The 27,999-nt window shown below is 40.0% G+C and overlaps 1 protein-coding gene across 4 annotated transcripts; it reads left to right on the plus strand.

The window, feature by feature from the left end:
- The first annotated feature begins 28 nt into the window (after positions 1-28).
- On the plus strand, positions 29-27,998 carry LOC122995060 (ceramide transfer protein). 4 transcript variants are annotated; one of them, XM_044370037.1, is made up of 18 exons: positions 29-741; positions 1,205-1,339; positions 3,893-4,009; positions 11,986-12,093; positions 12,388-12,526; positions 13,006-13,092; positions 14,509-14,666; positions 21,567-21,659; positions 21,831-21,917; positions 22,177-22,269; positions 22,624-22,701; positions 23,572-23,667; positions 24,040-24,172; positions 24,268-24,338; positions 24,455-24,583; positions 24,944-25,073; positions 25,978-26,115; positions 26,206-27,998. In XM_044370037.1, the coding sequence occupies exons 1-17, from the start codon at positions 652-654 to the stop codon at positions 26,103-26,105; spliced, it is 1,872 nt and encodes a 623-aa protein (XP_044225972.1). In that variant the 5' UTR covers positions 29-651; the 3' UTR covers positions 26,106-26,115; positions 26,206-27,998. The 4 variants fall into 4 exon arrangements, with proteins under 4 accessions (XP_044225972.1, XP_044225966.1, XP_044225981.1 ...); XM_044370031.1 differs by having other exon boundaries at positions 30-741; positions 26,225-27,998; XM_044370046.1 differs by having other exon boundaries at positions 30-741; positions 13,009-13,092; positions 26,225-27,998.
- The last annotated feature ends 1 nt before the right edge of the window (position 27,999 follows it).

The following is a 27,999-nucleotide window of genomic DNA, read 5'->3' on the forward strand; positions in this document are numbered from 1 at the left end:
TGCATTGATGCAGCTTGACGTCGCCTCTTTAACGTACACAGTAGAGCGTGGCTGCGACTCCTCCTCCGACCTGAATGAAGACAAGCTAGTCAGTCCTCCGCTACTGCTAACTAAACTGCGGAACTAAAAAGCAGCGATGCGGTCTGTTGCTCGTCAATTGTAGCGTGTAGTTGAGGTACAGCGTTAACACGAAGGCCTTCCTTATCGACCACTCTTGTTGAGTTTAGCTTATCTACTGCAGACGAGATATCTTAACTACAACAGGCACAAGTTGCAAGTTAACTTAGCTAGTTGCGTCGTTTGACAGCTAACGCTAACTAGCTAGTCGGCATTTGGTACTCGACGTCAGTTTCAAAACAAAGCCCGCAAATCCGAGAAGTTGAGACTCAGCTGTCACCATCAGCATAGCTTGTTACAAGACGAGCCAAGCTAGGTTGAAGTCAAACGACTGAAGAAAAAGAAAGACGCCATCCAGCTGGTGTTTAGCACAGTTAACAACGTTGTTTTGCTGACGGTAAGGCTAAGTTTAAAAAGGCTGTCAGCAGGTTTTGACTGTGACGCGTTTGAGCTGATAATTATCCCATCAGCTAGCGTTAAGCTACGTGGTCCTGGCGATAAAAATCACAGTCAAGTTTTGAAGCTTGGATTTAAATGTCCGAAAAGAGTTCATCGTCCGGTTCAGATGAGGATGTGGACCCGGAATCCGGGCAGCCTGTGGAGCTGGGAGGCGTTTTAAGCAAGGTAACGTTAGGTGAACCAGCTGTAGTGTTGTTGTGTTTTATGCTGCAGAAATGAGCTTTAGCTAAGGTGTCTTAATAACACACGACTACTCAAGTGAACACTACTAAAGAGCTGCAACAGCTGAATTAATTTCTGCATACACATACTGTAGCCAGTGGTCCTCAAAGTGGGATCCGGGGGTTCCAGGAGGTCCCCAGCAAAAAGGGGAGTCATTTATTTTCACTGTTATTCCATCCATAAGTAACACAATGCCAGAGTGTTTGACTATTTTGGTCATGGGTTTCATACACTTTCTGTAATAAAACACTAAAAAGTAAAAATCTTATCAGATGGGGGACCCTGGGACAACAGTTCAGGGGTCCTTGATGTGAAAAAAAGTTTGAGAACCACTGCTTTAAGCAGAGGAGCTGTTGATTGCACAGTGCAGCTAACTGTTTGTCCTTTACCTCTTGTGTGTTGACAGTGGACAAATTACATACACGGATGGCAGGACCGATGGGTCGTGTTGAAAAACAACACTTTGAGCTACTACAAGTCGGAGGATGAACGGGAATATGGCTGCAGGGGGTCTTTGTGTCTCAGCAAGGCTGTCATCACAGTAAGTGTTCTCCATGAGTATAAGGAAAGAGCATCACTTGACTGCTGTCTGTTGCACAAATAGAAAGCAGAATGAGCTCAGCACCTGTTCAACATTTTAGAGAGTAAGGCCACATAAAATGTGGGACCATGAAAGAGTTCATTTTCTGCTTCAGTGCTCTGGGAATAGAGTTACTTTCATAGCAGTTCTCACAGTGGTTTTGATCTTGTCATTAGCATGAAGTTGAACCTTTATTCCTTCAGTCTGTTTCTCAAAGATAGAAAGGTAAACATTAACTAGTAATAGGCTGTTACTAAGATCACAGGTAGGATAGAGACCTGCAGTTTAGCAGACCAAGGCATTTTTGCATCAGCAGTCACTGAAGCACACACTCATCCCTCTTGCTCCATGGCAGTTATTGCACAGGCTGCTTGAAACTGGTGCTCCCTCTTGTTGAAATGTAAGCTTTGATGACATACTGCTGAGGCTGGCACTGTATTCTCCCTATTCAGGCCTTCTGTTGGTCAGATAAGCTGAAGTCCCACACCCTGGTTAAATATTCACTGTTCTCTCTAAGCATACCGCCACCCCGTACAGAGGCCAAACAAATGGTTTCACTGTGATTTGTGCAATAGGATTATGTGCCTCAAAACTGGATTAGGATCACAACATGAAATGTTACAGTTAGTTTCCTCCAGGGGAAGTAGTCATTTGAGTAATCATAACGCCGGTGACTGTGTTTGTGCATGAATGGAACCCCACATAACATTCAGAGTATTTTGTAATTGTGTTGTAGTAGGTACAGTAAAAGTGTACACAGCTTTATTACACACGCTCACCAATTATCAGAGTAGTATGACCCACACAGCCACTTCTTACTGCCTCTCCCGTCCTCCTAAATATCTAAAGCCAGTGCTGCAAAGGAGACTGTGGTATGAGGACTCAGGAATGCAGAAACAAGCCTCTGCTTCTCTTGTTGCCTAACATCAGTCTATTACACACTGTGAAGCTGCAGACACACACACACTAGACCGTCCCCATACGGAAGCAAAATGTGCAGGAAATGTTGCCATCTGAAAATTCATACCATGGGACACGGTGGGTCCATAATCAAAATCTCACATCAGCACAAGCTCTTGCCTATGCTTTCAGGTTTTTCTGTCAGTGATATAAACACAAAAAAAACTTAATTTCATCAGTTTTTTCTTTTTTTTTGCATAAAAATATTTAGAGTTATAGTATTGAATATTATTTTAATTTAAATACAAACATCCAATCATACACACTAGTTTAAAGATGTCTAATGCTAGAAAAAACTGTCAGATTCTTAAATGCCTTTTGTGATCAAAGACTATCTGTGTTTGACTGATAATCTTCTCTTTCCTAATACCGAATATGTCATAGACGTGGATGTATACAGTAGTGCTTACGCAAGGGGGAAGGAATATCTGCTAGGCACATTGAAAGAGGTATAAACTGGATTGTAAAGCAGAATTTTATGGGCCGTGTCTGATAAAGCACAGTTGGATAGACTGGATTTCTCTAACCAGTAATGGCATCACGGCTGGATGCACTCGAGGTTACCAGCGCGCACCCCGTCTTGTACTGAAAATTTGAAACTGGAAGGCAACTCAGATGTCGCACCTGTCTCTGAAGGGGAAACTCAGTGGTTATAAGTGACTGTAATAGAAAGTGTTTAAGGGTTAGAAACCCCTATCAGCATCCCATATATGCAACTTGTGAAATATAATACCAGCCTTAAAATGTAAAGACAATTTAGCATTAACTTGCGCAGGCTCACAGTTTGTGGAGTGTATGTCGCTGTTGTCAATGGCAGCAAATAAGACAGCACATGAGCGTCATTCAGCAAATCTAATTAAACATGGGCAAGGGCAACATGAGGTTATGTCAGCTGACAGAGCAGCTGTATCCTTGGTGCTACTGAGGAGAAAAAAAACAGAAGAAGGAGATTCAAGTCAACTGTGTCTTATTTCTTATTAGGATACTTTGCAGAGCAGATCTCTCCTCAGCTGAGTGCAGTGGTCAAATTCCAATCTCAGAGGAAACGGGGGAATTCTTGGTGCACGTGCCTAGTGCGGTTAGTGTTTGGAGCTGGGTGGGGTGCATTGTAGAATGGGGGAGTGAAATAGTTTAAAGATTTGGCCCAGTAGTAGCAGGAAAGGTTGCGATGACCCAGGTTCAAGTGAAGGCGTAGTGTAAGAATCTTTTGGTTTTTAGCGGAGCTCTGCTGCGGTCGTTAAGGGTTGCGCCTGCAGACACAAGACATCAGTTTCTAATTAAAATTCTTGTTTATTGAGTGGCAAAGGCTTTTCTGTGATTGATGGAATCCATGTGTGTCCTGAATTTTTCATCGCAGTGTCTTAAACAGATTGTAGAGAAGTTATAGCAGGCTGTTTCTCTGATTCCTCAGTTGTCAGAATAGAGAAAATATTATACTGTTTTTGTATTCTGGTATTTAAACACAGGTATTTGTTATTGGTGAAAGTATTTCCTGACATGACTCATTCTCACTGCCTAATAACTATTCATGAGCCCTCTCCTCTTTCTCTGCAGCCTCATGAATTTGACGAGTGTCGTTTTGACATCAGTGTCAACGACAGTGTCTGGTACCTCAGAGCTGAAGATCCTGAGCACAGACTCCAGTGGATTGAGTCGATTGAGCTGCACAAGGTGAGCGGAATCATTTTCTCCTTCTTCAGCATGGATTTTTCTGGGTTTTTGTCACTGGTGTGTTTCTACATCTTGGTTTGCTATATTTGTTATGAATTTTTCATGACAGTTTTGTGTAGTTGTGGGCAAGTCAGCTGTGTTTCCCTGATAAATTAACACTACAGATCCTCAGCGTGCCTGAATTTCAGTCCCTGTTGTGCTCAAGGCCTTTTTGATTTTGCTTGTGTTTGTCAGGAATCAACAGAACAAAATGCCACATTGTGTCAGTTCCTTAGACCATAATAAATATTTGATTCTTTTTGGTTTGGTTTCACCCACTGCTACATTATTCACATTTTTCAGGTATTCAGGTTCAATCTGGGGTCAGGGTGTTGTTCGGAACAGACAGGGAGTTATCTGTTTTGTTTAGTGAGCTGGGTGTGGCGGGACAGGGATTGGGACGCATACACAGACACACACATTCATACATATACACCCCTACATCCTGGGAATGTGAGGAATCTGAGGAGTGAGGTGTTGAGGTGGGGGTATCCCCCTGCCATCAGATACCAGGCAGCTGCTCACTCTGCAAGGACATCTAGTTAATAATGTATGGGTTCCCAACTTTAAGGGTGTAAAGCACTTTGGATATGCTGTCACTGCCTACTGTAGAGGTGCTATGGTTCAGAAAGTTAGTGTGTCAAAGGTTGTGTCTTGTGGTTTGTGTGTGTGTGTCTTATCAGTCCAGGCTTTTGGAAGCCTTTAATTCAGGAGTTCATTAGGACGGGATCATCCTTAATCTGTAAAACACTTGGGTGGCCTCAAACATTAGCTGCGTTTACATGGACTCTAATGTTCCACTAATAATTGGAATAATAGCCCAATCAGAATAAAAAATGCCTCATGTAAGAACCTCTATTAGAAGAGACTGGCCTGATGCGGCCTGATCAGATTGAGAGGTGTGGTGTAAACCTTTGGTAATCCGTTCAATAGGAAAATATTAGCGTCTAATAACCATGGTTTCTCTTTGGTTTGAATAAATATATTCTTTCTGTGTATGTTTCCCCACATGGGGGTAATATTCAGTGACATTAACAAGTTTCCATGAGGGATAGAAACATGGCGGTGGCTAAACAACACTGGTCTGTGGATGATATAACTTTTTTTGTTGGAGACCTTAAAAGATTTAAGGATAGTTGAACTCCTCGATGGTGTAAAGACTCGAAACAATGAGTTGTGCAAACAAATGTTTTGAAAAGATGAATAAAGCCAGAATCCATCGAACAAATCAAAAACTGCTGGAAAAGTTTTATCTTCACAGCGGGCGGAACCACTTTGCGCATGTCAAAAAAGTTATATTCTGATTAAATGCTTTGAGGCGTGTAAACACACATCTTTATTTAGCATCCATGTAAACGGTTGAGTTGGAATAACTAATCAGAATGATTTCAGTCAGGTTGAAGAAATATTGTCCATGTAACCACAGCTATTGTTATACATAAAGATCCTGAAGTGGCCATTTGTCAAAAATCTAAATCAAACTTAGAATCAGAGGGACACTGATACACCATGGGCATGTGGTGTACGCAGGCAAAAAGTCCATTGTCTATGCAAAGGTTTATTTCTCAAAGACAAGTAAGCAAACAAAAGAGATCATGCTGCCTCCTTTACTCTGGTGAAAAAACAGGCCTACCCAGGTGCATCCTGGTCCTGTAGCTGCGTACCTACCTATAGAACCTCAGGTGCCCGTAGTCTTACCCAGTTCACTTAACAAAATAAGAACAAAACAAAATACTAGTTACTTAAAACTAAATATGCTAAACAAGCAAATAATTAAACTAAACAAATAACTATCACCAAAAAATCCTATTGAAATCTAATCTAAATAAAGCAAACATGTAGAACAATCAAACAATACAAATTGTTGTTGTTGTTATTATTATTATCAATAATAATAAAACAACAACCAAACAAATTCTCAAATCTCAATCTCATGGCTTAAACTAACTGAGAGAAACGTGTTCAGGTGTGTTTATGGATGGTAGCATTATAACAAACATTTTTTTTGCAACATGGAGAAAAAGAAAAAAAAAACATTGCAAGAACCTGAGAGATCTGAAAGATCCAACAAATAAATGTGCTTTAGTCCATCCTTGTTTTATCAGGATACCTGTAGAATTTGACTTGAGAATGGAAAAACTTCATTTCATTACGTGTGTAACAGATAATGCTTTGATCTGTGCAAAACCTAGCTGGTAGTGTACAGCTAGCCAGACTTTACTGAATTTATTGCTTAGTTTTCAGTGGTATGCTGTAGCCTAAATATTAAAGTAGCTATCCATATGTTTAGTTTCATTTTGTTTTGATTGATTTCCTAATTAAGTGTTGAAAAACTCACAGACATTAAATAAACATGACTAATGTTACTTACTGTGATTTTGGGTGAATTATACTGCTGAGTCTGTGAGAGAAAAGCAAGAAATGAGGGAATATCACCAGTGCACAAGTGCTCTGAACTTTTTTTAAAAAAAATATTGTAGCTTGCTGGCTCAGAAAGAAATAAGTTGTAATTTTTCTTGCTTGCATGTGCCACATAAAAACAGAATGGTTGAGAGACTACCCAAAATGCACCACCATTGAAAAAATAACCATTATTCTATGAATTCTCATCAGAAGAGCTTCTCTGGTAAAACGGTGCTGTGGATGGTTTTTCTTACTGCTTCTGGGTGTTTCCATGTCAGTTGAGTGTGACTGACCACAGGTCTCTTGTCCATTAGCAACTATGTGAGAGTATTTCAGGGTTATGTCTGGACTGTGCCCTATAGTAACCTCAGGAAGCTTAATGCAGCACTACCTGCTGCAGTGTGATAGGTGAGTGTGACTGCACTGCTCCCAACTGGACAAACAAGGACTTGCATCATGCAATATTCACCACTATTTTTTTTGTTTCTCTATGAATCAGTGCAGCCTACATGAGCAAGGATTGTTAAAAGAATTTCTTTGTAATGACCATTAAATAATAGAGACCGGAGCAGAAGTATCAAAATTTAACAGAATTTATCTTACAAGAAGGAGCGTTTCACAATGCAACACACAGGATGAGATAACGAAGAAAAGGCTTCCAGTTGAGCGCTTATAACAGGGTTTTATACACCTTATTTGGGCGTTACAGTTCTTTTCTTAATCTATCAAATACAGACTTATAGATAACGTCATGTCCGTTTTCAGTTCTCCTGTCCAGGAGCCATCCTGCCCAACTGCCCCCAGATGACATGTCTCACCCTGTCTCTAACAAATTTTAATTTCTACATCTTCCTCTTTACAAATATAATGCTGAACTTCCTTTAACCTTAGCTGATAAGGCTGCTGATGTTGCAGCACAAGACAAGAACAATTCATCATGATCTAGATAAAATATTAAACACTCATACACAGTGCAACCATCATTTTTATAACAACGATAGCCTCACTTTAAAAAAAAAAGTACTTATTACTTATTCTGCAAATATTAACATTTAATCTGTAGCTTTTCATTTCCTTTCCTGGTGCTGAAATGAATCTCATTAACACATTCATACATACAGTATCTGTCTGACATCAGTGTGATGAAAAATAACATTTCCTCAGTTTAATCCTTTTTTGTTACTAGTAATTTTTATCTTAATCCTCTTCTTTTAAGCGTTAAGCATTTATCTTAATGTTTGGCATCCTCTAGTAAAGCTCTGGACAGTTAATTCAAATTCAAACTGTGTAAAAACACTTCTGGTAGTGTTGTTTAATTTTTTGTTCCAGTATTATAAACTCATACTTCACTCACGCTGGGTGATATGGGTCAAACAAGTCATGATTACAGCTTTGAAATACCTCTTAAAAGCCACTTTGCAAAGGCAAACAGCCATAATTTGCATATTCATAATACTAAATTTTGTTGTTATTATTCAGGAGGAAAAAAAAGTCCATTTGTGTTTTTACGTGTGGGAGTGTTTGTGTCGGTGGCAGGGAAAAGTCGTGTGAAATGTAGGGACTTTAAGCGCAGCTCTTGATGAATTAGGCATTTTTTTTATAATCATCTGCTCTCGCAGCAACAAAAATCAAGAGGGACACATAAAACCCGCTATAATACCGAGAAGACTGTTCCATTCCTCCAGGTTCAGAGGGGTGAAAATGGGAGGGAACGGGGGAAAGCCCTCGCATTTTTTCCACCACTACCTCAGGCTGGTTGTTGGCATAGTCGAAACGCTTTCAGCCCAGAGTAGTCTTGACAAATGGATGTCAGCAAATCAGAATAAGAAATGATAAAAGGAGTCAGGTAGATAGAAGTAAAGAGAGAAGAACAACACAAATACTGTTCCCTGCCCCCAACTCTCTCCTCTCTCTGCCTCCGTTTGTTTCTCTCTCTCTCTCTCGCTGTCTCTTTCTGTCTGTCATAATGTAGAATAGGCTGCTTCACTCGCCCACCCGTTTGGTACTTAACTGGTTTATCACACAAACAGCCCCGGACAGCCCTAGTCGCTTTCTCTGATGCATTCATGCATGCACCCTTCATTTCTATCCCTCTCTCCCTCGCACGCTCAGACACAAACACACACAAACACTCACACACACACTCACGGTTGCTTGCTCAGTGATGGATGCTGCACATAAAGATGGACAGGATAAAAAGGTTTCACATATGAGGGTGTGTGGTCTGTTGATGTATGTACGCAGCCAGAGTGGAGCCCATGTATATGTGTGTGTGTGTGTGTGTGTGTCTCGTGTGTGTTTGCCTGCGGAAGAACTGACTTAAAGCAGACCCGCTTCGCTCTGCCGAGGAATCACAAGAGTCTTCCTTTCGGCTCAGTCCGTCTCTCCCGCTTCACGGAGCAGCCAGTGTCCACACCTCGTCTGACTGCTATGAACCAAACGACTACTTTCCCCCCTTTTTCCTTTTTCTCTCTTATTGGTGCTTTCTTTTACTTAATGAGCTAAGCTCAGGCTGTGTGGCTTTTCTTCTCCGCCTCCTCCTCTTCCCTCTTGTTCCTCAGTGAGTTGTGTCCAGGGAAACGGGAATACTGGATTTAAGCCTCTGAATTTTCAGAACAGTGGGAGTGTTGGGGGAGCGTCTGGGCCATGTTGGGGCCAGCAAACCGCCGGGACTGCAGCAGTGTCCTGCTCTGCTTTGGCTGTTGGAATGGCCGAATGGTGGGCTTATAGCATGTCGGCATGATGCTTGCTTACTGTCACCCATCACTGAAGTCTTTAATTAGTATGCCAGTGTTGTGACCCATCTTTGCTCTCTTCCATACAGTGCATAAATTATTGTTTGCTGTTTGAATGTTTTTCACATTATTAGCACTGATGGACTAGCGTTAAACCGCACTGCATTTTAGTCATTGTAAGAAATCTGTCACATTTTTTTAATTAAGCTTATGGCTTTGGGCTGGACTACCAGCGTTTTTAATAAGAAGTAATTTCCAAAGCAGCAACATATAAGTGATCAGTGGTTGCTATGGTCAGTCACTGTACACTGATCTCATTACCATCACAAAGCTGCGGGCACAAGATGCCATTTCATGTGTTGTGTTTGAGTGGGTGTTACTGTTTACTTTGCATGGCTGTGTTATGCAGCTGAGCAGGTGCATAAAGATGGCAGTCTCTGGGGTTGTCACAGATTGGTCTCCATGTTTCATCAGTGCCATCAGTTCCTCTTTGTCTCTGTTCAAACTAGCAATAATGTTGGTTTCCTGTAGCACGCACAATAACAGTTTCAGTCTGATCAACTTAATGTTGCAATTACAGCAAATGTTATACGAATAATTTGATCATTTTGTGTTTAATAGTGTTGTAAGAACAGCTTTACATTCTGTAACACTTTTTGTCAAACATTTATTTAGACCTGCAAATACCTGACTGTCATTCTCAGCTGTTTGAAATGCGGTTGTGTCAAAAGGTCAATAAGTAAACATCATTGCGTATTGTGTTTGTTTAAGGTCTGACATGTCGTAGCAAATGATTATGAGATTATGGCAACACTGACAATGATAAAGTGTAAAGCAGACTGTTTTATAAGTGCAATAAAAAAGCAATCCAGAAATAAAACTGTAGATAACAAGACATTGTTAATATTTATAAAGCCATCAAGGAGACACGCTGCAGCTGAGGCACATTCATAGTAGACCACAAGCCAAAGAGTAAACAATCATTGACTTCCATTTGAAATTCATAAATAACTTGCCTGGCACTCAGCTTTGCCTTGTGAGCCTCTGTCACTTCAAGTCGCAGCTGGAAAATAGAGCTGTGTCCTATTTTCCAAAAATCTGCGTTGTGTAGCAGTGATGCGACCGGCCAGTCACAGTCCAGCCTGACACACAAAAAAATATGTTGTTTTTGAAACTGACAGTTACACGCTTTGGCTTAAAGCTTTCTGTTGTAAGTATGTGTATACTGTACGTTTGTAGTCAGTATTTCCACAAGAAAACCTCATCGAGATGAGAAGCACTTCATTATTTTCTACAGGCTTTTTTAAAATTGAGCTTTAGCCGCTCTTTAATAACAACAGCTGTGATTCTAGCTTCATGAGTGTAATTTTTTTTTTTTTATACTGGGTCATTTTTGAGGCTGGATTTTTCTTGTATAATTGAATTTCATTTTATTGCACTGTGTTCATTGTCTTTTCACCATGTACATGTTGATTATGTGTATCTTGTGTGTTTTATATTTTGATTACAGTTCATACATTGTGTGACAGGGAATTTAGCAATATTAGTTGATATTATATGACTCCAGCTGTGGTGCTGCATACAGTTTCTATTTGTTTTTTCTAACTTTAAAATAACAGTCGGCTAAATCTTATCATTTCACATATATTTCAGAGTAAATTCTTTGTAAACCCCCGTAATTGGGTGAAATTGTGTTACTTTTAACTATGTAAAAGCTTAAATTAGTTATTTTAATCTTAATATCACAGTTATCAGATGATTTTATAAATGTAAACACACCCTTTACCCCCCAAACTGTTGGCCTGGTCTTTAACAGTCAACCACTCGGCTCACTATCTGTTCATCAGTGTAAATTCTCTTGTGTGTCACCCTGTTGTGTCGTTATATCCTCTAGCAGAGGAGTGTCTGTGTGCTCACCTGACTCCTTCAGTTCGCTCACTGTTCTTAAGAAGTACCTCTGCATGCCAGGTAGCTAACCAGAATAGCGTGCAGTATTAGTTTTATAATCAAGATTGAAATTAGACACTGAGGCCATGATATAAAAAAAAAAACTCATATTGTCAATATTTTGTTGTTCCTCATTCATACACAAAAGAATATCAGCCTTTTGCCTCCTGTGTTAGTTTCAAGTTTAGTGTTACTTAAGTAAAGCTGTAAGTGTGGAGCTTTACTGTTGCGTCATGATTTTGCTGTCTGTCTAATGCAGTAGACGGCAGCTAACAGCTCTGGGTGGAGTGAACAGGAATAATTTAATTTGTGTGGAGATGGCTGGGTGTACATACAAACACACTATGTATAATGAATTTCTGTCATTTTGCTGATTGGCATTCCCGGCATTGGCTCGTCATATGTTGGCTTTTTTGGTGGAACAGATGGTCATCGCCACTCCCTTTTGTCATATTACACATAAACAATATTTTCCCCCAGAAAGTCGCATTCAAGCCTAGATCTGTCCACAGTGTGATTTATTTCCACCGTGCCTCGTATCAGGTCTACTGGCTGGTTGGTGCATTTGTCTACTTGTCAACCCCAGTCCCTCTCAGTAGACTGTTTGTCTGTGTAGGTGTAGGTCCTGCTCTGGTCCAGGTCAGCATTACTCAGTGCTGCTGACTGGCTATAATTGATCTCCCCATCTCTCTGTCTCTTGACTTGTTTTTATGATTTGCAGACTTTCTTATTATATTGCAGATTGCTAAATGTGTTTTGTGCCCTCACTGATCTTCTGTTCTCGCTTCTTTGCTTCTCCCATCTTCCTCCTTCTTTATTCACACTCCTGCCATCCCTCCCACGGGATTGAAGGCCGAGTCCGGTTATGGTTCAGAAACCAGTCTGAGGCGTCATGGTTCCATGTTGTCTCTTACCTCCGCAGCCAGTGCCTTGTCTGCTACATCCACATCCTCCTTCAAGGTAAATACATGCTCACCAGAGAATGAATCTGAATATATTGGGTAGTAGAGGGTCATGTCAAATTCACTGAGGTATCTCCACTGAAATATGTTCAAACTTTGGCCAAATATACAGTGAAAACACTTATAACATATAACATTTCCATCCAAGGCTGTGAGCCAGTAAATCTTTGCAACCCCAATCACAGTCCAGTACATCTGTTGGAACTGCAAAAAGTTTTTTTTTTTCTTCATAGTTGAAACAACAGAACTGAACCGTAAAATTTCATATTTACTTGTGTTTTTCTCTGGTCAGAAGGGGCACAGGTTGTGTGAGAAGCTAGCAGAAATGGAGACCTTCCGGGACATTCTGTGCAGACAAGTGGACACCCTGCAGAAATACTTTGACTCCTGTGCTGATGCTGTCTCCAAAGATGAGTTTCAGAGAGACAGAGGTAACCTGTGGCATAAATATAGTATTAAGGTGCTTCTATGCTGTAAGAGATAGCTTTATTTTGCAAAATATGTTTCATACTTGAGTTTTAAATCGGTTTTGTTTCATCACAATGACAAAAAAATCAGATTTTTAGAGCAGTGTGGAGATAGTTTGGAGGAAAGAGTTTAAAGATAAGGATCTTCTGTACTTGTTTCATGCCATATCAGAGTTGAAGGAGAGTGGTCGGTAAGACTCATTGAGAAAGGAAACAAAAATCAATATCCACTCGGGGTTCTTTAACCTCTGAGAAAGAACCTTTGTAGCCTTCAAAATCACTTTCATATTGAACTTGCGGTCTTATGTATGTTAAACGAACACATTGTTTCGTAGGATTTTTTTTTTGCTGGAGCATTAGAATTGTCTGTAATCTACAATATAAAGTTGCTTTATAATTCAGTTTATCAGATTGGAATACACCGACATTGTTTTTCTTTCCAGTAGTGGAGGAGGATGAAGACGACTTTCCTACTACTACAAGACCCGACGGTGAATATAATCACAACAACAACGGCAGCAAAGAGAAATGTGAGTATCCCGCAGATACTGTATGGCTAATTATTATAGGGCAGCATCTAACCATTATTTTCATTATTGATTAATCTGTCAATTATTTTATTGATTAATTGATTCGTTGTTTGGTGTATAAAATGTCAGAAAATAGTGAAAAAGGTTGATCACCATTTCCCAAAGCCCAAGATGCGACCTAAATGTTTTGTTTTGTCCCGACCAACAGTCCACAACCCAAAGATATTCAGTTTACTGTCACAGAGGACTAAAGAAACCAGAAAATATTCACAGTTAAGAAGCTGGAACCAGAGAATTTTAACTTCACTCAAAACAATCAATCAATTATCAAAATAATTGCCACTTCATTTTCTCTCCATCAACTAATCAATTAATTGACTAATCATTAAGGGTGAGAATCTTTGGGAATCTCATGATTGGATTCGATTCCAATTATTTGGTGCTGGATTTGATTCAGAATCAATTCTCGATCGAATTAATAGAAAAGGAGGGACTATTTTCAGTCTCTTACTCCAGTTTACTGTGTGCCAAAATCTTTCACTGCATCCTTATTCCACTGAAATACAATATGAAACATAACTGGCAAATAAGATAAATGGTCCGCAGCCTTTTCATTTTAAAAAGTTAACCGCATTAATGAATGAATTCATTCATTTGAAAGCATCTTACAGTCTCCTGCCTGTGTGAGAACAACAAAGAGGGAGGGGCAGAGTGTCTCCAGCAGTGTAGAGCAGCTTCTCTGTTGTACCGTTCGCTCCGGGGGAAGCCATCACCGTTCAACATGCTGAGTGGGTGCAGGGTTTTTGAGGCGAAACAGACTCAGCACCGAGTTATTTTCTTCACCTCAGAGATGGTTTGAGTTGTTTGTGCTGCGTTGTCTGTTGGTCAGCCGGTCTTGTTTGTCACTACTGGAGTTCGCTGCTCTGCTCCGCTAACATTAGTCTCTGAGTAACAGCGTGGGTAGTTCACAATATACGTCACGCTCACCTTACAAAGGTAATCATTTAGTCATAAAATCAAAACATGCTTGCAACCACTGCCTTTTGTGAAGATGAACTCTAGCATGTGTGCGCTGCACCCTGTCTGGGTGCTGCACTGCCCTCGCAATTCCATCTTTTTCGTTCCGTCAACATCGCCTTAACTAACATTTAGAAAATCGAACTTTGACATTTGTTAATCAATGCAGAATTGTCCATGTCTGCATTATGATGCATCTAAGAATTGATTTTTTTTCCTCGCAGCCCTACTAATTGTTGCAGCTCTAAATTATTAGATACATTTGAGAATGTCTATGAAAAAACATTATTGTTAGGCGGTAAAAACTGATTATGAACACTTTAAATGTGAAAATTTTCAATTTCTTTTTCAGACAAGTCATGAGGCATCTGTCATATTCACTTTGTTTCTGTCTTCCAGTGTTTCCTCCTGCCAGTCCCAAAGGTATCAACGGTATAGACTTCAAGGGTGAGGCCATCACCTTCAAGGCCACTACAGCCGGCATCCTGTCCACCTTGTCCCACTGCATCGAACTGATGGTCAAACGAGAGGACAGCTGGCAGAAGAGACTGGACAAGGTACAGAGCTGCATTCCACACACAGTGATTGAAGTAAATGTCACTCACAGGGCTTGAAGTGTCACATGAATAATTGGCAGCTTCCTGATTGGGCGTGACAGCAGCTACTGCTCAGACTGAGGAATTTGTTGCCTCTGCCATTTTCTTTAAGGACTTGGTCTTTACAACTGAGAGTTAAGTGTTTTTAGGCTTTGTTCTTCACGTGATAAGGCTGTGGTGCAATACTCTCCGACATGATTGTAGTATGTAAAAACTGTTATCTGTGTTGAATATTTGTACTGAATGAACAAGATAAGCCTCCAACTTTCTAACTATTACTCATCATACATTCTCCCGCCTGTTGCCTCTCCTTGGTTATATAGAAATATGTTTAATTCTTTGTTATAGATTGTGTTCATGTTCCGCATGTTAATTATTGTATGCATTCTTGACTTTAAATGTGTCTTATAAATCAATTTGTTTTTTTGCAAGTGTTCGATACTGTATGTATTTTTAGAGTGAGTAAACGTTAACAGCTGCTCACAACTACATTAGGAGACTGGTGAAACTGGGAAGCTCCCAGATGAATGTAAAGCCAAAAAAAAGACAATATTTGCTTACTCAACATTAAAAACCATAAAAAAAGAAACAGTTCAAGTGACTCCACACTTCAAGGGCACAAAATTAGGTGGATTTGCTTCACTCAGCAGGCAAACAAAATAATGGTAAACCATTGAGCGGCTGGTAATTTGAACATTCACATTAGCCATTTTGGCTGGTGGACAAAAAAGTTAATTTTGCATCTTGACTTCTCCAACTTCTAAGTGGCTGAAAAGCAGGTATTTTTTTCAACCTCAACAGTTTTTACTATAAAACAGTTCTATCCAATAATTATTATTATAATTATTGTGAAGTCATCAACAAGCCAGTGAATTGCAGATGTATCTTGTAACATTTATGTCTATATTATGTCATTTGTCAGTTTCAGGATACTCAGACATGTTTGCCTGTAGTACAAATGCACCTGTTGCCCATAATGAGCTTAAATCACCTTATTTGATTGTTTTATTTTTTTATCAGAATTATTGTAGTTCCCGTAACACTCCTCCATTCATTGTCTGTGTCTGTGAAGGTATGCTCTTTGGTCTTCAGAGCTCCACATGCTTACATCCTGATCAGTTCAACTGATGTTGCCAAACCAGTTTCTTTTTTTCTTTTTCTATGTGTTAAGGCGTGCTGCCCAACCCTAAAACGTACAAAAGCGGGGAAGTGCCTTTAGTATGTTGGACTGCTTGAGTGAAACTACCTCAGTCTTATCTGTGTTTAGTTATATGTGTGAGTTTTAGCTGCTGATGTGGAGTAAGGAAAGAAATAGTTACAGAACACTCAACAGAACAAGACACGCCTACTCATACTCGTACAAGGTGTGAATTTGAAAATGACTGCTCGGACTTCTTGGTGTAGTTTGTTGAAGCCTTCGCTACAACGGAAGACAGAGCAGCTAAAATACCAGCCACAGAACTGGATACCTTTACAGACCTGCAGCCGCTTCTTTACAGTAGGTGTCTGTCTTCTTTCTGTCTGCCTGGCTGTTACACACAGCTGACAACAGGATCTTCTTGTTTATTTTGTGCCAGTTGTTGCATGTTAACACCTTACTTGGGCTCTTTCTGTCTGGCTTCCCTCCGTTTAAGTATTTTCTGGTGAGCACTATTATTTTATATTATAGTAAAGCTGCAATTGTTTCAGCTTGCTTGCTTTCTCTTAAAGCAATACTGATGGATTGCATTGATTTTTTTTTTTTTTAAATGCAGAGTTGTTTAGTAGTTTCAGCTCAGCTAAGTCAACCTAGCAAATCTTTTAGTATTTTGATTCATTTGCTCTCACTGTCCGGATAAAAGAGCCAAAAGTACTTGAGCTGGTTTGCCAGGTTTCTGTGGTCTAAAGATGTAGCTCTGGAAGATAATCCAACCTCACTAGTTTTCTAGTGTAGTGCAGTGTGTTGTTGTTTCTAGAACATTTGTCTTAAGTGTGCTTATGTGCCTCTGGCAGAACGTGAGACATTAGGCAAGACAACTTTATTTGTATAGTACATTTCAACAACAGGGTGTTGTTGAAATGCTTTACTTAAAACATAAAAGGCATCAAGACAAAATGTAAAAGCAACCTAAGGCAATAAAAAAAGACATTTAAATACAATTAAAGAGTTCAATAGAAAATAAAAATAAGCTAAAATAGAATAAGACTGATAAAACAGGAGAGTAAAAGTTACAGTGCGGCATAAGATATTAATCAGAAGCCTCAATTTCATTTAATAAAAGGCAGCAGCAAACAGAAAAGTCTTCAGCCTTGATTTAAAAGAACTGAGAGTTAGAGCAGACCTGCATTTTTCTTGGAGTTTGTTCAAGATATATGGAGCATAAAACTGAAAGCTGCCTCTCCGTGTTTAGTTTTGACTTTGGGGACAGAAAGGAGACCTGTCCCACAAGATCTGAGAGGTCTGGATGGTTCATAATGTAGCAGAAGATCAGAAATGTATTTTGGCCCTAAACCATTTAGTGCTTTTTAAACCAATAGTATTTTTAAACCAACCAGTATTTTAAAATAAATTATTTGACAAACAGGAAGCCAGTGTAATGGTCTGAGAACTGGAGTGATGTGATCCACCTTTTTGGTCTTAGTGAGGACTCGAGCAGCAGCGTTCTGCATCAGCTGCAGCTGTTTGATAGATTTTTTTTTTGTCTTTTTTTTTTTTTTTAGGGAGACCCGTAAAGACACCGTTACAGTAGTCAAGTCCACTGAAGATAAATGCATGGACAAGTTTTTTAAAATCCTGCTGAGACAGAAGTCCTTTAATCCTTGATATACTCTTCAGGTGATAGTAGGCTGACTTTGTAATTATCTTGATGTGGCTGTTGAAATTCAGGTCTGAGTCCATGACTACACCAAGATTTCTGGCTTGGTTTTTGGCTTTTTACATTTTAATTGTTCTTCCTTGGCTCCAAAAACAATTACTTCAGTTTTATCTTTTGTTTAACCGACTTACTAGGTGCTTATATGGGATTATAGTCCCCTGGTGATATGGTTATGTAAATTTTTGTGTCATTAGTATAATTATTGTAAAATATTTTGTTGTTTTCCATAATCTGAGCTAGTGGGAGCATGTAGATGTTGAACAGAAGAGGCCCCAGAATGTAGCTTTGGGGAACTCCGCATGTCATTTTTATCCACTCAGATGTGTAATTACCTATAGACACAAAGTAGTCCCTGTCCTTTAAGTAGGATTCAAACCAGTTTAGTGCTGTGCCAGAAAGTCCCACCCAGTTTTCCAGTCGGTTTAGTAATATGTTGTGGTCTACTGTATCGAATGCAGCACTGAGATCCAATAACACCAAGACTGAAATTCTGTGTCATTGAAGACCTTAACAAGAGCAGTCTCAGTGCTGTGGTGTGGTCGAAATCCTGACTGGAAGACTTCAAAACAGTTGTTTAGTGCCAAGCTGTTGAAAAACAGCTTTTTCAATGATTTAACTTAAAAATGGGAGGTTTGATATGGGCCTATAACTGTTCATTAGTGAAGTGTTTAGATCAGTGTCCACCAATCTTTTTAAGCCCAAGATCCCTGACCTTGGGCCTGGTGAGAGAAAAAGACAGCCCAGATTGTACTTCCAACTTCAGGCCTTTTATTTAGGTTGAAATGCTTTGGTCTAACTTTCAAATTGACTCAACCAAGAAAACACTGTAACTAGCATATCAAACAGGCCAAGTTTCATTATTTAATTTCATTCCAACACAAAAAATAAAGGCATGTGGCCCTATTTTTCCATTTGTATGAGGAAATTATTTTGTTCATGGTAGACAAAAAAAAATCAACCCACTTACAGTGAGCAGATCATATGAAGTGCCACCGTTAACTGTTATGCTTATCCACTGAAGCTTCATGCAAGTTACATTTACCATTAGCATTTTAAAAAGTAGAACTATAATGTGTGCTGACATAATTCTCAGTCAGTGCAATTAAGCTAAGTGCAGTTTTATGTCCCATCTTATGCAGCATCACTTTTCACATTGCCATCAGAAGGCAAAACTGTTGCAGTCATGTTACTCACTCGAGTCAGTGAGATGGCTGCGACTGAATACCGTCTGTGAGTGCTATGTAGTTTGGCTCACAGCCACAGACGGCCAGTCTGAGACAGTCTGCGAGGTGTCTGTTAGTAAGTACTTACTGTACTTGGATTTGATTATTTTCATCTGTGAAAACGCCATTTCACAGAGGTAAGTGGATCCAAAGTAGGCATTCCCTCTTAGTGCACATGTGGTGAGGAGGAGAGGATACTTCTCTCTGCTGACAAGTCCCCAAAAGTCACTGTCCCTTTATCTGGCTTTCAGCTCTGTTATTTTGCAAATCAACCATCTTCATGTCGACTCCACTTGGCAAAGCAAATACTTGCTGGAATTTGGCTGCTATCTGCAGGAATGGGTTTGAGACGAATGCAGCAATATCTTCTTTGATATCTAACTCACCAAAACACTGATTGAACTTTATTTCCACTTTGTCCAGTTGAGCGCAGTACTGCTCAGGGTGAAAAGCATTCTTGTCTTCAATGGCCTGTGACATTTTCTCCAGGTTGGGAAAGTGTGTCAGCCTCCCATTCTTTAGATGTGTGGTTCAAACACCAAGCTTGGCCTTGAACACATTCACTGCGCTTATCATGTGGGGCAGGTGTCGGTCTTTTGCCCCCGGAGCTTGTTGTTGAGTGCATTCAATTTTGCCATTAGATCTGTCAGAAACCGCAGGTCCAGTAGCTCTGGCGGCAAGTTAACAAATCGCTGCAGCACTTTGCCGCAGCTCAACCACCAGACATCAGCACGGAGAAGAAGGTCTCTGTAAACGATTTACTTCCAGCCCACAAACAGAAGAAATTCCTCTTCCCATTCTGGGAACATGGCTATCACCAGTGAGTGCCATATACTCCGGTATACCGGTACTCCTCTCTTATCTCATTGGTCACTTTAATGCGGCGCCTGCTACACTGAAAAAAATCTAACATCTGGATCGAGAGAGAGAGAGAGGCGTTTGCAAAACTGAATATTAATCAGGCATAATGTATTTGTGTATTTATTTTTCTATTTTTTTTTTTTTTTTGGAGCTACAGGGAAAGTCTCAAAGATCCACCAGTTGATCACGATCGACAGGTTGGCGACTGCTGGTCTACATTGTTCTTTTGTTAAGAGTGGCTGATGACAGCAGTTTTTAGGGCCTGTGAGAAGAAACCTGAGAAGATACATTTGACAATTTGTAGATCTGAGGCCATGCAGTTAGAAACATCTTTTAAAAAGCCTGTTGACAGAATATCAAGGCAGCAGGAGGAGGATTTCAGATGTTGTATAATGTCCTCATAGTTTTTATGGTTGATAGGATGAAATTGTGTCATGCTATTTAAGTGGACACAGGGACAACACATACCCTGTACCTGGTGGGGAAGAACCAACTGCCTGTCTAATTTTCTGAATTTTGTCAGTGAAGGAGGCAAATTCATTGCAGGCCCTGGTGGATAGAGGTTCAGAGGCTACTGACTGAGGAGGGTTTGTTAGCCTGTCAACAGCAGCAAACAAGGCACATGTATTATTATTGTTTTTGGCGATAATGTCAGAGAAGAAGGACCGCCTTGCATTTCTCAGTTCCAGATTATAAATGTGAGGTCTCTCTTTATAGATGTCATAATGAACCTGGAGATTTGTTTTTCGCCACCTGCGTTCAGCTTTTCGACACTCTCCTTTTTTCCATTCTGACCAGTGTGGCATTTCTCCATGGAGATCTTTTCTTACCAGAGACAGCCTTCACCTTAGTAGGTGCAATGGCATCAATAACATTTGTAATTTTAGAATTGAAATCATCTACAAGCTCATTGATTGAGACCCAAGAGAGGGCGGGTGTGGAAGAGAAAGCCTGAATAAACATTTCACTGATGTTTTCATTGATAACCGTTTTGTGATTACGTCTCTTTGAACATTTGTGTGCACAGCAATGGCACTCTCACTAACCTTAGAAATGTTCAGACCCTTGGAGATAATTACGTCCAGTCACATGCTGAGTCAGTCCATAGTTATCAAGAGTACAACACAGTTCTTTAGTCCCTCTGTACTTGCAGTTGTCAACATGGATGTTGAAATCACCAGCAGTAACTATACAGTCAAAGGCTATACAGATTATAGACAGCTTCAGCAAAGTCATCATCATCATTAATCAAAGGGAATCATTAAACAAAACGGCAACTTCACCTCCTTTCTTATGCACTCTAACTTCGCTCATAAAATTGAAGTTAGGAGGCGTTGACTCGTTGGAAATGCTGCACTGTTAACTTGATCTAACCAAGTTTCAGTTAAAAATATAAAATTGAGATTGTGCTTGATGATTAAAAATGTTTTTCCTGCCAAAGACCTGATGTTTAATAAAGCTAAATTTACTGTGTCAAAAGCATTATCTGCCCATTTTTTTGTGACAGCTGATGAGGAATAGATGCTAAATTTGGTACATTTGCAGAACTGGTTGAGCGCTTCCTGTTTCTTAGCAGTTTCTCCGTTCTTTTTCTATTACCTATCAGAACAGGAACTGAGAAAGCTAAGTGCCATCCGCCTTGTAACCTAGACCCAGCAGGTATCACTTAGAGATTGCTGTATTTGGTAAAACCTGTTTGAGTACAAACAGCTCAATAATGTGGCAGGTTTGCCTGACTGTTGGAGACATGCAGACCTCTTTTCTTCCCCTTTTTAGCGACAACACTATCAGTTGCAATCTGATTAAATGAGCTTTGTCACTGAGGCGGAGATGTTTTCTGATACTGTAACCCTAACATGCTGTTTTTTAATGTGTGAATGTTACACTAAAAACACTACACTGCCCTTTCTTTGTGTGTTCAGGAGCTGGAGAAGAGGAGGAGGGTAGAGGATGCCTACAAGTCTGCTATGAATGAACTGAAGAAAAAGTCACACTACGGAGGCCCAGACTACGAGGCAAGATGAAATTATATAAGCTAAATTGATCAGAAACAGCTAGATAAACCACAGCAGAATGATTTTCTGTGACCCAACATGTGCATTTTTATCATTCTGCACCTTGGTCAGGGCTGTTCTTACAGGATACCTATATTACTGACAAACATTTGCTTTGTCGCTTTCCCACAGGAGGGGCCCAACAGTCTGATCAACGAGGATGAGTTCTTCGATGCGGTGGAAGCTGCACTGGACAGACAAGACAAGATAGAGGAGCAGGTGTGGTGCAGACTCAAATTTAAGAAATAACGCCCCCTTTTGCACATTTAAATTCAGTTTCGATGTATAAAACAGTTCCACATTTTTGTCTATAAAGCCTGTTGAATTTCTCTTGCTTTCTGCCTTCCTTATCTTTCTCTCTGCCTCTGTAAAATTACTTTAACACAGTTACAGACATTTCATACACAGATGTTTCTGTTGCTCATTGTTTATCTTGTTAGTTTTCTCTCTCTCACCAAACTCCTACTCTGTCCCTCAGTGCCAGTCAGAGAAGGTCAGGATACCTCGACTAACACCGGTTCCTCCTGGAGACGCCTACTCCACCATCGGCACCCACAGATTTGCCACCAAGGTCCTCAACACGTTCCTTGTTTTCATCCTACTTTGTTCTAATTTAAAGGCTACTGTTTGCTACATCTCATCATTCCTGCCTTAAGGCTACAACCAGTTTGATCTGTCTATAAAGCTCTGCAACTTCTCTGCACTGACATGTGAAAAACATGTTTTCGTAACTTCGCTTCACCATAATCAATTCTCACAGAAAATCAGTTTGTGCTTATCGCAGTATTTTAAGAGCTTCTTACTATTTTCATATGAAATTCTACTTGAGCAGGTTATGATTTTGGCCTCTGCTCTTGCTTCTGTGGCGCCTCTTTCTATTTTGTTCCTTATTCGTTTCTCTTTCAACCTTCTCTCTGCCGCACAGCCCCATAGCCATTCTTCTTCCCTGTCCTCCGTCGAGCTAGTCAGTGCTTCAGATGACATTCACAGATTCAGCGCTCAGGTACTGTATTTGGTCATCGGAGAGCACCTGTATCTACAGGGGGGGGATGCAAACAGAGAGCATGAGCAGATAGCATGAGAATGTCTACTAACCAGTCTCTCCAAGATTTCACAAATATTTCCTGTGTTTGCAGTAGAATGTTTAAGTTATTTTTTTTTATCATACCTTAAGTTAGTTGTTGTGGTTTTATTTGATGTACCAAGACAAAAAAAACTTTGACTGGGTGTAATTTGAAATTCTTGAAGTGACTGATAGATTGTCTTCTTGTCTTCAACACATAAGTTATCATGTTACTGAAAAGAAAAAAAGAAAAACGCTGCATGACTGAATGATCTGGTGAAACCTTTTCACTTCCACCTTCTCTTCTCCCCACATCACTCTCTGTCTTCCACGGCATGAGCAGGCATGGATTCAGGCTGTCTCTGCATTGTGCTCTTATTGCATTGTTGGGATGTTGAATAACACCCTCAAGCAAGTTCAAGTGTTTAATCATTAATGTTATGAAACATTCATAGTTTCACTGAGCCTAATATTTATTTGGTTATTGCTCAGTGGCTGATATATTTGCTTAAGAAATTCCTAAACTTCTGAAACGGAAATTAGAAAGTGGAAAAACTCTACTTGCTTCCTATAATGTTATCAAAACCTCTGTTATAAAATACCAGCACCTGGGTGCTAAGGTAGGTACGGTCATTTCCCAAGATTGTATCATTAATCTACTTGAGCTTATCATCCTGAATACAATGTATTCACAGTCTTCTTCTCCCCAAACTGTGTCCTGTTTCAAAGCATGTTCTCAGTGAGGCAGGGTTAGGAGCAGCAAAATACTCACTAACACCTGAATTTATTCAATATGTGTCTGTCTCGTAGGTGGAGGAGATGGTGCAGAATCATATGACTTACTCTCTTCAGGATGTGGGCGGAGATGCCAACTGGCAGCTGGTAATAGAGGAAGGAGAGATGAAGGTGAGAGGAAGAGTGAAGCTGCTTGTGAATCATTTCCCTTGGTTGTTAGCTGTGAATATTTAAATCTCATTCACTTTTTAAAAGATACTGTGGTTGCAGTAGAAACACCGATAGATCAGAAACATGGAAAATTTAAGTTGGAATATGAGTTTAAAAAAAAGTAAGTTACCAGTTGGCTACATGTGTCCAAATTTGAATTTATTTCACATTTTCTTAAGTTCTCAAACTGGAAAAGTCAACTCGAGTTATCAGCCACAGGTAGAATTAAGAGGCTCCCTCAAGTTGTGTTTTGAAGTGAGTTTGTGTATATGTTTGTGGTACTGATATGATTGTCCAGTTGTTCTGCCTCACGGTCTGCACTTGGTGTAACAGGTGTACAGGAGAGAAGTGGAAGAGAACGGTATCGTGCTGGATCCTCTCAAAGCTACACACGCGGTGAAAGGGGTGACAGGACACGAGGTTTGCCACTACTTCTGGGACACAGCTGTCAGAATGGACTGGGAGAGTAAGTTCACAATGTTATAAGTTATACTGATCGTATCAACAGTTTGACTTTCTCTGTTTTAATGTCATGACCTGACTGAACTCTCCCTCCCTCAGCCACCATTGAAAACTTCAACGTTGTGGAAACACTCTCCGACAATGCTGTCATTGTTTACCAGACACACAAGGTAAATTGACTTCATGGTGGTTTTTGAAAGTTGCTGAAAACATGTTGCATATCTGATTGTTACCATTCTGTAGCCGATTTAATTCCCAACTGAATGGCACTGGTTGTTGTTTTCAGAGAGTCTGGCCTGCCTCTCAGAGAGACGTGCTCTATCTGTCAGCCATCAGGAAGATCCTGGCAACAAACGAAAATGATCCCGACACGTGGCTGGTCTGCAACTTCTCTGTGGACCACGACAATGCTCTTGTAAGATCACTGCAGTACACCTGTTCCTAACAGTACATGCAATGTTGTGAGTGAGAAACTAGTTAGCAGGAACAATAAATAGCATCCAAAAATTTCAGTAAAGATATTTATTGGTCCTCACTTTTAATATATTTTCAAAATTAGGGACATTTTGCAAGTGCACTAGACATCCGGGTTCTGTGGTTATTAGGTCATGTAAAGAATGGGTCTTAGCAGCAAATAAATACTTATTTCCTTCAGTTGACCCAATAAAACTTTGCTCCAGGGACCTTTTTGTATTTGAGAATGACAGATGATAAGCTTAAGTGTGATGTGGGAGTTTGAACATTGTTTGCATTTGCACTTTTGATTTATTTCCAGCCCACAAACCGGTGTGTTCGTGCCAAAATCAACGTCGCCATGATCTGCCAGACCCTTGTCAGCCCACCAGAGGGTGACAAAGAGATCAGCAGAGACAACATCCTCTGTAAGATCACCTACGTTGCCAACGGTAAGTGCCTCTTTTAACTTGATAAGAACAAAGCCTTCGCATCCATTTTCAGCTGCCTGTAATCGACCTATAGGGGCCTTTATATTAAACTGATCCCTAACTCCTTGTCAGTCTGGGTCAAACTGTTTTTTATTACAGCCATGGCATACTAGTAGAAGTAAAACCTACTGAATTTTCTGGGGATTGACCACAAAGAGAAATTAATGAGAGCTCCATTGATATCATTCAACACTATATGACACAATCTTAATTTAGATATCCAGATGACTACAATGGAAAATTGGTGATATGAAGATATATTGCATGTGTGAATAATATCTAAAGGCAAGCATAAAAGAGAGAGAGTTCAACTGTCACATCAGCCTCAATAAATACAGCTATGGCACATATGAAGTTAGCTAAGTGAATAGTATAAAGTGAATAGAAAAAGCACTGATTGTCTGTCGACTTTAAACTACGTAGTCAGACTAATGGTCACTGAAAAAGTTGTTGATATTTTACACCCTGGTTCACATGATTCAGAACAACCGTATGTCAGCCAATGTTAGTGCTAATTGATCTTAGTACAGCTGCTGACTAACACAAGAGCCAGACGGTGCTTGTGTCTTTGAAATGTCGGTCCAGACTTGCACAGCTTCTCCCCCCTCCCTTCACTTCCTGTAGACAGGGAGATTGTGACATGAAGCAGTTCTGTTGAAGGAATCCTGAGCCAGTTTATTGTTAGAGGAGTCGGGCAGGTCATGGGAGTTCACTTGGGGGAAAAAAAAAAAAAAAGCATAATATCTCCGCCTCTCACTAGAGGGCACCCTCTACTGCTGCTGAACATTTACACTGTTTTATGTTGTATAGTTTTATCCTCTGTTGGCATTTAATGGTAATCATTTTCCTCTGTGTGTGGCTGCAGTAAACCCGGGAGGTTGGGCTCCAGCATCGGTCCTCAGAGCCGTGGCCAAGAGAGAGTATCCCAAGTTCCTCAAACGCTTCACCTCCTACGTCCAGGAGAAAACTTCTGGGAAGCCGATCCTCTTCTGAACACACAAAGGTAACCAGGAACCCAAACATTTCCTGTTTTACATCTGAGAAAGCTCTGAGGAATTTATAGTTTCGTTATTTTTTTGATATTGACTTTCAGTATTCCTTTTGGTTTCAAGCTTGCAAAGGATCCCGGTTGCCTGCTGGAGAGACCACATTGTTCAGCGTGAAACAGGCTCTCGATGATTACATGACCCATTCACCTGACAGTTAGAGCGCGTATTCAAACTACTACATGCGAGACACCATATCATCCAGGATGTCCCACAGGACACCTGCTTGTAGAAAAGACTGGTTGTACGGCTTTAATCCATCAGTAGTTGTCATCCCAGCCACATTGTAATGGCTTAACACCATCTGTTGGTCATGGGTACATTTATATGTAAATTCAAGAGTTTCCTAAGTGGTTTTTTGAATGGTTGTTACCGATTATTTGCTTTTTTTTTTTTTTTTTTGTAAATTGTTTTGTACATTTCTTATGATTCCATACTTCTTGACTTTATGGGTTTGCTTTCGTCACTAGCATTACAGCTACTTGTTTTGCTGCTGCTAAAGTAACTACCATGAGAGAGGAAAGTAGATATTGACAGGAAAAGCAGTGATGAGGTGTGGTACAGTATCTCCTCTTTCTTGCCTTCTCCTGTCCCTCTAGTGATGACTCTTCTCTGCAGTTTGATGGAGGGTCAGAGCCTAAAAGCTTTGAACATGTTTCTCTTAGAAATCTTTATATTTCTAGATTGTTATAAAGTAACTTTCGGGAAGAGCACCATAGACACAATGTATTGTACAGAGAAAACAGAATAAGTTTTCAGTTAGTTTACCAATGTGAGAAATGTGAATTGACTGTTAAACGCTTGAATCTGATATCTAATGGGCCAAGGAAACCTGAAGTGGGAGATAAAGAGCATTTTGCTAAGTCTAAATGACTCATGTTGGACATTATTTTCAACACAGTTAAACTGATATATTTGGATATGTAGTTGACTGTCTATAGATGCTAAATTGCCGTCTATCGCTAGTATCTGTCTTTACCCTCCATCTAACACACGGTGTCTGACAGATATTTGCGATGGACCAGCCATAGTGTCTGATGTAAAGATTCCTCTCTTTAATTGAGAGATGAGTGGATACTTTTTTTTTACGCCCCAGGTTGTTTTTTCACCACAGTCAGCCCCCTGATGAAGCAGTAAAAAATCTGTCTGTCCATTCATGAGTGTTACTATTTCCCTCACAATAGTGTATGTGCAGGGACAAATAAGTCCTGCCGCTGTTGTGCGGGATAAGGTAAAGTTGTAAAATGTTGAGTAGGATATCATCTACACCCTAGACTCTTTAGTCATACTGTAACATTAACATTTCACACACCACACTACAGTGCAGAGGCCTCCTGCCTTTCGACTGATAAACTACCCCCAGAATGCCTTAGACACCAGGATGAGCCCTATAAATCCTGGATATCTCTACTGTACAGCCACCAGATGTGCATTTATCAACGTTGAAATGAAGTTGGGTTGGGGGAGTGGGTCAGCATTTCACATCATTTTACCTCAAGATTAAAATTTACTCTAGATTGTGTTTTATGCCATCATCAAAAATTGAGATTTTTGCAATCAGTAGATCTGCATGTTTGACAATGTCACCATCAGATTCTTGTTTCGAGGGGGTCAGAGGTTAGAAAGAATCTGGATAATTGTTTTTGCAGATGATTACAAGAGCAAGATCTACGAGCAATGTCAGCTGAAGAATGCATTTAGTGTTTTTAATTTTGATATTTTGTCAGTAATCTACACACTTTGTATATTTCTAAGTTGTACATCAGAAGTGTTATTATTTGCACTAAATGTAATGCAATTTGACAATGTTCTGTAAATTAAAATTGTTACACAACAGAAAC

Source organism: Thunnus albacares, chromosome 2 (genome assembly GCF_914725855.1).
Source record: "Thunnus albacares chromosome 2, fThuAlb1.1, whole genome shotgun sequence".
Lineage (NCBI taxonomy): Eukaryota > Metazoa > Chordata > Actinopteri > Scombriformes > Scombridae > Thunnus > Thunnus albacares.

Bases quoted from the DNA above. Each gene is read 5' to 3' on its own strand.
- LOC122995060 (XM_044370037.1), top strand. From the start codon at position 652: ATGTCCGAAAAGAGTTCATCGTCCGGTTCAGATGAGGATGTGGACCCG. The intron at 13,093-14,508 runs GTGAGTATCCCG...TCTGTCTTCCAG, and splicing joins CAACGGCAGCAAAGAGAAAT to TGTTTCCTCCTGCCAGTCCC. The intron at 22,702-23,571 runs GTACTGTATTTG...TCTGTCTCGTAG, and splicing joins TTCACAGATTCAGCGCTCAG to GTGGAGGAGATGGTGCAGAA.